This window comes from Cucurbita moschata, unplaced genomic scaffold (genome assembly GCF_002738365.1).
Source record: "Cucurbita moschata cultivar Rifu unplaced genomic scaffold, Cmos_1.0 Cmo_Scf00008, whole genome shotgun sequence".
NCBI lineage: Eukaryota > Viridiplantae > Streptophyta > Magnoliopsida > Cucurbitales > Cucurbitaceae > Cucurbita > Cucurbita moschata.
Genome location: NW_019268524.1, coordinates 5,529,084 through 5,537,889, shown reverse-complemented (window position 1 = coordinate 5,537,889; position 8,806 = coordinate 5,529,084). Strand labels below are relative to the sequence as shown.

The 8,806-nt window shown below is 34.1% G+C and overlaps 1 protein-coding gene across 2 annotated transcripts in view; it reads left to right on the top strand.

The window, feature by feature from the left end:
• The window catches only part of LOC111446571 (DNA damage-inducible protein 1-like), an 8,623-nt gene extending 2,005 nt beyond the window's left edge, over window positions 1-6,618 (top strand). For both annotated transcript variants that reach the window (XM_023085427.1, XM_023085428.1), the window contains exons 4-16: window positions 1,504-1,612; window positions 2,278-2,394; window positions 2,477-2,542; window positions 2,831-2,893; window positions 2,979-3,023; window positions 3,244-3,305; window positions 4,203-4,296; window positions 4,683-4,775; window positions 4,880-4,949; window positions 5,044-5,114; window positions 5,540-5,594; window positions 5,877-5,899; window positions 6,299-6,618. In XM_023085427.1, the coding sequence (XP_022941195.1) occupies window positions 1,504-1,612; window positions 2,278-2,394; window positions 2,477-2,542; window positions 2,831-2,893; window positions 2,979-3,023; window positions 3,244-3,305; window positions 4,203-4,296; window positions 4,683-4,775; window positions 4,880-4,949; window positions 5,044-5,114; window positions 5,540-5,594; window positions 5,877-5,899; window positions 6,299-6,424 (994 nt within the window). In that variant the 3' untranslated portion in view covers window positions 6,425-6,618. The remainder of the gene's footprint in view (window positions 1-1,503; window positions 1,613-2,277; window positions 2,395-2,476; window positions 2,543-2,830; window positions 2,894-2,978; window positions 3,024-3,243; window positions 3,306-4,202; window positions 4,297-4,682; window positions 4,776-4,879; window positions 4,950-5,043; window positions 5,115-5,539; window positions 5,595-5,876; window positions 5,900-6,298) is intronic.
• Window positions 6,619-8,806: the final 2,188 nt, after the last annotated feature.

Sequence of the window (8,806 nt, the reverse complement as noted above, 5' to 3'; positions counted from 1 at the left end):
TTTTTTTTTTTTTTTTTTTTTTTTTTTTTTTTTTTAAGAGACAATTTCATTGATATTTGAAATTTACAAAAGGGATGTGTTATCTATGATACTTACAAAAGACCTTTCCAATTTACAATGAAGGAGGTGTAACTATAGGAAGCAAAATATTAGACAATTTACACCAAGATATTGCGTGGTAAACAACATTGTCGAAGAGTTTTGTAAGAGTATATGTCTTCTCTGTGAATACTTTTTTATTTCTTTCTTCCTATAGATTTCAAAAGAAAACCACAATGAGGTTTTTTTTCCATAACAGGACTTTTGCATTCTTGAAAGGGTGGTACTTTAAGCACATGTCCAATAACTCATTTCCCACCCTAGGAAAAGTGAGATGTCACCCAAAGATATTGAGAATCCTTGCTTAAAAATTATGAGCGTATGTGCACTGTATAAACAAGTGGCTCTGTGATTCGTTGTTTTTTTTTTTTACATAATAGGCACCGACTTGGAACAGAGGCATGTAGGGTATTCTTTTTTGTAGATTTTACTTGTGCTAATGGCTTTATTTCCCATCGGAAAAACTTCACCTTTTTAGGGCGATTTCCATTCCATATTGTCTTTGCTAGTATGGGGTTGATTGCTTCTATGTCCTATTTTTTCTCCTAGTACGGGAAGATGAGGGTTTACTATGGTATATTTGGATGCACAAACTTTTTAGCTGAGATACATGGAGTGCATTGTGGATAGAAGACTCGGTAGCCACTTTCCCAATCCATTCTAGTGTTGTGTAAGGACCAAAAAACTTGGGAGTAAGTTTCTCACATCGACATCTTGCTAAGGATTGTTGTCAATAAGGCTGAATTTTCAGAAAACCATGTCCCCAACCACATAATGCACCTCTCTTCTATGCTGAGCTACTGTGAAATGCTGTTCATTGTTTTCCTATCCCCATGGGATCTACGAGGTGGTGGCTGTCTTCCATATACAACGTTTGAAAGGAGTAGTATTGAGGAAACATGATAATTGGTGCTATACCTATACTTGGTCCACAAGATCAACTCACTCCATTGTTTCAGTTCTTCGCTGTAAAAAACTGTGTAAATAAATCTCAAGACATTTGTTAATGACTTGAGTGTTGCATTGAAGGAAAGGGACTTAAATGGCTATTATCGTTTTATTATTGAAAATGAAATTGCTAATCATCTTAATAGCTCTTAAAGCTCCTCTTTTTTTTTTTCTTTTTTTTTTCTTTCCTTGTGATGTACACTGATGTGACTGTTGTTTGTTACTTTCAATGGACAAGTAGATTGGTAATTTTATTTTAAGTGGGTTTGTAAATTACTTGCTTATTCTTGGTTTAGTGGGTGCTTGTGAAGTCACCTTTCTCTTGATAATTATGTGCTTGATGCTTGTGGAAATTTAAATTTTCCTTTTGTGTTAGTAAATCTATACAATTTACACATTATTTTACACACCCATGCTTTGCTTTTTATTGATAATCTAACATCCATAACGTTGCAGTGCTCCTGTCAATAATTTGAGCTTCAACCCAGATGGCTCTGTAGTGAACCCTGAAGCCTTCCAGCAACAAATTAGACGTGATTCAAATACAATGGCTCAACTTTTTCAGGTGAAAACTAACAAGATAGTTCATTACAACAAAAATTTTCTTTCGAGATATCCTTCTTTCTTGGGCAACATATTCAAAATTTCATTGATATTTCACGATTTACAATGAGGATATAAAGATTCCATACGGAGATTAAAAAGCAAGCAATTTGAATTGATTGCACATACATAATAGTTATAGAAACCGCTAGAATTAGCACACGAGAGGCCACTTAGTTTTTAATTAATTCCGGCCTATCCTCCTGCTGGAATATTTGTCTCCAGACAATAGTTGATTCTTTTCAGCAAAAATTCCCCAAAACAGAAGTTGAATCATATTTGATTCTTTTGGTCTTGCATGATGCATACACTGCCAAGAGGTTGTAAGTTTGAATCCCCCTACCGTACATATGGTGTGATATTCTCAAATAATGTATACAGTACTTCCCTTGAAATCAATGTTTTCATCTAAATCAAACATGAACGTAAGTGTTCAAGATCCACAGCTCATAACCGGGAACCAAACAAGCTTTATGATCTTTCATATTTAGGCATTTGATTTCCAGTACTTGAATAGTTCAAACATAAACATTCACAATAGCAAGATATTGGATCATGATTGCTATTATTTTTATGACAATTATGCCACTAGTGAGTAATTTTTCATGTTATACATGGGCTCTACAGAGTGATCCTGAATTGGCACAAGCTATTATTGGAAACGACACAAGTAATCTGCAACAGATTTTACGAGAACGTCATCGCCGGAGATCTGTATTACAGCGTCAACAAGAAGAGGAGCTGGTACGTGGTTATATATTATTCTTTCTTAAGAGCCTAGTTGATTGATAATATGAATTTTATCTCCTTATTTCCGGTCTATTAGGCCCTTCTATATGCAGATCCTTTTGATGTTGAGGCCCAAAAGAAGATTGAAGCTGCTATTCGCCAGGTTAGAATAGTTTATCATCCTGTTTTCTTCCAGCTTAAATTACAAGGGTCAAATCGTGAGTTGAACTGGTTTGGGCTTATATGAAGATTGTTTTTCCACTACAGAATTAGATAACAAGAGGGCTCTGGCGGGTCTTGTTTTGGGTTTCGTCTTTTAAAGTACACACGACATAATTCTCACCTGGTTGAAATGGAAGGGTTATTGATACTAAAGAATGTTTGATAATTAACCTCAGTTTTCATTATATTAAAAATTATTTCTGCTTTAAAATTACCAATACATATGCAGAAAGGAATTGATGAAAATTGGGCTGCAGCTCTTGAACACAACCCTGAAGCTTTTGCGAGGGTGGTAAGTGTTACATTGATCAACATTGTTCAATTGTACCACATTTTGTTTCATGGTTGAATTTGACGGTTCATGTATAACCCTTCAGGTCATGTTATATGTTGACATGGAAGTTAATGGAGTTCCGTTAAAGGTATAACACCCATCCCCCATTTTAATTCTCTTCTACTAGATTTTAGAATAACGTGAAAAGGCTCTGCATTTCAACTGGTTACTTGCATTAACGGTCCTTGATTGATAACTAAAATCATTTTAGAACAGATCCAACTGTTCGCATTATATGTTATGGCCATTATTTCGTTACATTAACTGAGGAGAGAAAAAGGTTAAGGGCTTTAATGGTATTGTTTTAGGCATTTGTTGATAGCGGAGCTCAATCAACAATTATATCAAAAAGCTGTGCTGAGAAATGTGGGTATGTGGAATCTATGCACTACCTGATTTTCCCCCCGCTCTCTATACTGGCACTAGTAATTGGCTTTCATCATAATTATTTCTATGCATCACCTGATTAGATTTGTAAAATGGATAAGAATAGAATGTGACATTGTAAGATGGATCTTCTCCATATTTTCTCTTAATAATTTTGCACTGTAATTCTTCTACAATTGAAGATTTATATCCAAGCCGTTTGGTAACAGGAGAAAGATTTCTTTCTGACATGTCCATTTCCCCAAAACCTCGTGAAAGGAATGCGAACAACCAAAGATTCAAAACATTACAGAACATCATTTTCGAAAAGAATTGAAAACACGAATATAGCAAGCATACAAACAATAAAATATAATTTTGACAAATGTGTTACTGACTTCTCTTTTTAGTATTATGTTGTCAAACACAAAAAATTATGTAGTGTAATTATTTCAAGATGCAACTCATATTCTCAATACAGATTCAACTTCAAGCTAATTTGTCTATTTTTAAGTAAATTATATCTCCAAGGACTAAACATTTTTCAGCCATGAGATAGGGCCTAGTTTCTCACAAGATACAGAGTGTGTTACACAGAATTACTTTGCACCCCAAATTTCATACCTACATCTTCTTACGCCATTTCATCAAGTTCTATCAAGTAAAATATTGAACATTGTATCTTTTTCTGTCCAAAATTTAACTTGAAAAATTAGGGGGATGAGGTTGTTTAGGTGGGTGGTTTTTGTGTCCATGCTGAGTATATCGTTTGTTATGTGGCTGTGCTGGTGAACGGTGATCAATGCTATCTTCTTCCAATTGCATATAATATATATATGATTGAAGTATTGAAGTTGATTGTATATATATATTTTTTTTTATGGGGTTGGTGGGGCATCAGACTGTTGAGGCTTTTAGACCAACGTTACAAGGGCATTGCTCGTGGTGTTGGCCAATCAGAGATCTTAGGTCGAATCCATGTAGCTCCAATCAAGGTATTGAATCGGTAGTATTCTTTTCTCATTTGAGGCAGGACCTATGTCAGTAATGTATCTTTGTTTAAGTCGACAAACCAAGCTACATTATGTTTGGATTTTCTAACAAGAAAATTGACCATCGATCTATGTTGCAATATCAAATTGCCTTCGAGAGGGCTATGTCTCTACCAAAGTCCCATCTCTGGACAATATTCAAAATCATTCCCTTCTAAGGTTGCTTTGTCCTTACCACGGTTCTACTAATATTCCCAACGTAACTCTTATTAGTACTCTCACACCTTTTTATGAATATCATATTTCATCAATATATATTTTTTTGTGCTTGGCCAATTAATTTAATTTGCTCACACCTATCTAACATCTTCACTAGTCTCTTTTTTTAGATTGGTAATATATTCTACCCCTGCTCATTTATGGTACTGGATTCTCCAAATATGGACTTTCTGTTTGGTTTGGATATGCTACGGAAACACCAGGTAGAATAGTACGCTGTGTTGGACTTTAAACTCATGGTTGAAATTGTTATTGAATGGATACCGTCCCCTAGTACTGTTTGAGAAGCATAGCTGTTTTCTTGCAGTGTATTATAGATTTGAAGGAGAATGTTCTAAGAGTTGGTGGAGGAGAGGTTTCTGTACCATTTTTGCAAGGTTGGCCTTTCTTATTTGTGTCAAATTTTATCTCCACCACCACACATGTTTTAGTATACTAAAGTTTCCTCTCGTGTTAAAAATTTATGTTCAGAGAAAGATATTCCCCCTTCTCTTTTTGATGAGGAAAGGCTTTCCAAGGAAGCCTCTAGCTCTGGAGCCCCAGTGAGTTCTTACATTATTCTTCTCTTACTCAATTTCTTATATGTGCACATCCAAGTAATTTAAATAACAGTTTAGTGGTTCTGGATGATATCTTTCCAAATTGTAGTTTTTAAAAGTTGGCTTAGTTTTTTAAGAAAGTTTTCAAAAAGTAGGCGATAAAGCAAGAAAAATATATGCAGAAATAGTGTTTATAAGCTTAATTTTCAAAAACGGAGAAAAAAAGAGAAGTTATCTAGCCGGGTCTTTACCCTTCCTTGACACGAAACAAAAGGAAGTTATTATCAATGAAGAAAAATACAGAATATGCTTTCAGGAGCAGCTGTAAATCTGAAAAATAATAAACCAAAGATGTTGTGGAGTCATAGTATAAATTTTCACATTAGTACGCTTTTCTTATTTGTCCTTTCATCGCTTGCTTTTCTCAGGTGGCTTCGGCCCCAACAGATAACAGCAGAAGTGCAAGAGCTGCTGTGCCTACAGGTGAATACACTTTACTTCTCATGGCTAGACAGCTTTGGTAGTTTCTTAGCCAAAAGATATTGATTATAATCAAGTGGTGATGGATTCAAAACCTTCTCATGGGGTTATGGATATCAATAGTATAACGCCATTCTCTCATTACTGCACTTTCTATTGTTCATCTTGGCTGGCTGCTACTTTCCTATGAACTTTGTATGTACAATAATATAAAGAGATGATGCATGTGTTCATTTCTAAAGCTTACTTCTGATTTTTGTTTTTCTTTAACTGTCTTACAAACAGGAAATGTTGGGGGAGCGGTTCAGGTAAATTTGCTGTAAAACTTGTGTATAATTACAAATTTAGTATTGATTTTATGAACATGGAGATGACTATTTGACAAATATCGATTGATTTGACATGACGTATTACTATCAAAGAAGTGAAAGAAAGAATTAGTTCAGCTAGTTGAAATATAACGTCGCGGGTCCATATTCTTGCGTGCCCAACTCATGCTACTTTGTTTTATGCTAAATTACCTTACGTTCGTCCAAGAATCACAATTCAAAGTTTATGGACGTATTTTTATAAATAGGTACAACTATGAAAGTTGTTGAACTAAATTTATAATGTTACAAAACGTTTACGTATGTACTCGGGTTTGGGTATGTGTTTCATTGTTATGATTCAACGATTCCGCTCTGTTTGATATTGTGATCACATAGGGTCCCGAGTTCGAAGGCAAAGTAGCGAAGCTCGTTGAATTGGGATTCCAAAGAGAGGCTGTAATACAAGCTCTCAAACTATTTGATGGAAATGAAGAGCAGGCAGCTGGGTTTCTTTTTGGATGAGTAATCTGAGTACAGAATGTTTGGGTTTCATTTCTTTGTGGATTATATGTTTTAGATTCATTAATTATATAATCCACAAGCATTCATCTGCTTGTTATTCAGATTTTAAACTCAGATTCAAACAATATTTATGTTAAATCAAAAGAAGATCAAACATTATGGACATTTTAAGCTTTCATGTTTGCCTTTTCTTCCTTCTAAACTCAGATTCAAACAAATATTTTGGTACTTGTAATAATCTTAAATATCTTATAATTTGTATCGTTTGGATCGCTGATATTGTTTTATAGGTATGAATGTGAAACGTAAAGTTTATTAGAAAACACAAAGTGATACATATAGTAAATGACATTGCTATCATGTACAACAAGTTAGTGATGCAGGCCTAAATGTGTGACCAATACACTATTGCTCATATGTAATTGACCTCATTGAGTTTCGGGTTTGGTTTCAAACGGATCGGATATAAAGCACTTAGGTTAGGTCACTGTTGGTCTCGACTAGTTGTAGTTAGGTCTCTTAGTTGCGTTATAGCTCATTTGATTACTTTTGATATCACTATTGTGGAGCAATTCATCATATTATACCTACATCATATTATACCTACATCAGTCAACTCTAATTCTTCTATTGAAGTTGAATTTCATATTAATCAATTTTTATTTATTAACTATATATTAACTTCATTATAAGCTAGTTTAGAGTTGCACTCTTATGCACGGTAAGATAAGTTATGTTTATGGGTATAATTCTTACGAGTCAATCGATTCTTTATGAGTTGTTCGTAATTAAAGTTGGGTCAAAAGTACGTTTTACCTTTGTAATTACATTTTTCATCATAAGTATTATTGATTTGTGAAGAACAATTTTGATAAGTGAGAGGGTGGAACACTAATATTCAACTCTCGAAATCAACATTCAAAAGAACAACTCATCTACTTACCAAATATGAGAATGAATGAATTTCATCTCGTAAGATTATGCTCATAGCTCCTTATTAGGTCAAGTTCGCAAAATCTTGGACATCCTGAATCAATTACAAAAATCATTTTCATCCATGCAAATAAAAAAATAAACCCTCACAAACAAAACTTCATAACTCATTCAAGATTAAAAACGAGTTACATAGCATCATCTTATGAAATATTAATATTTTGAATGATTTGTAAAGAGAGATTAAATATTTTGTAGTCTAATCTTATATATACTCATTATGTAGCATACGAGTGCTCATATGTCACCACCTCAACGATTTGGATCAAATCATTGGTATTCTATAGACTTTTTAGAATATTACTTGAATATATATATATATATATAATCTTGAATTGCATTTATAAAAACAAATATTTTACCAACATTTCAAACACAGACAATTAGAGTGTCATATAGTTGGTGAAGAACTCAGTCTATCATCTTCTTTCTACCTTCAACTATTGCCACGTCTCAGTCTTAATAGATGAAAGAGCAACACAGTTCTGAAGCCTGGACATCCAACGCACTATTGTTCCATCTATGGTGTAGATATATTCATATGTGTTATTGCTAGAGTCTGCATTTAGATTAAGATCAAATCCATAAAACCTTGCAGAACTGTTTTGTCATTGCCGGGACAAAGTGAAATACTAGATATACCTCTCAGATATATCATAAGCTACTTCACAAAATGTTCTTTCTCTAAGTTTGCCATGTAATTGATATATCATAAGCTACTTCACAGCTTCCTAATGTTCATTGAATTCATGTGTGTAACTTGCATGATAGAATCATTCAAGTAGTGTTGATCAGATCTCTTGTGGAGTGATTCGAACTACGAGCTTAGAAACAAATGTACTTTACTCTTGATGTTGATCGTCGAGGTAATTGTCTCAATACTTTTTCTTAGGTTGATTCTCTTATCGTTTTTTGAGATTCTTGATAATTTAGATTTAAAGATTTTGTTCTTCAACAATCCCTAAAACTTCATAACAAGCTTGCTCCATAATCTAATGAGAAGGTTGCTATAATGCTTGAGTATCAAATATGTCGATGCTCATTCGTTCACTGACATTGAATCCTCACTATCTACGTTCACTTGAAGAAGAAAATGATGACATGGGTCGGTGGTGGGGTGCACGAGAAGAGAAGAAGGTTGAAGATGGTGATGGGGCACAAATGTGGGTCGATAGCTGTTTTTTCATCCTTTCGCTTTCTTCAGGTTTTCTCGTTTTTCATCCTTTCACTTTCGTCGGGTTTTCTCGTCATGCTTCGGTTGTGACGTATGCAAAAGGTTATATAACATTATTTTAGAAAGCAGCTAAAGTATCATATGGGGTTAAAATTTTGGTCCAAACTTTGGCAATTGGATTTATAATTGGACAAAAAAAAAAAAAAAAAAGCATA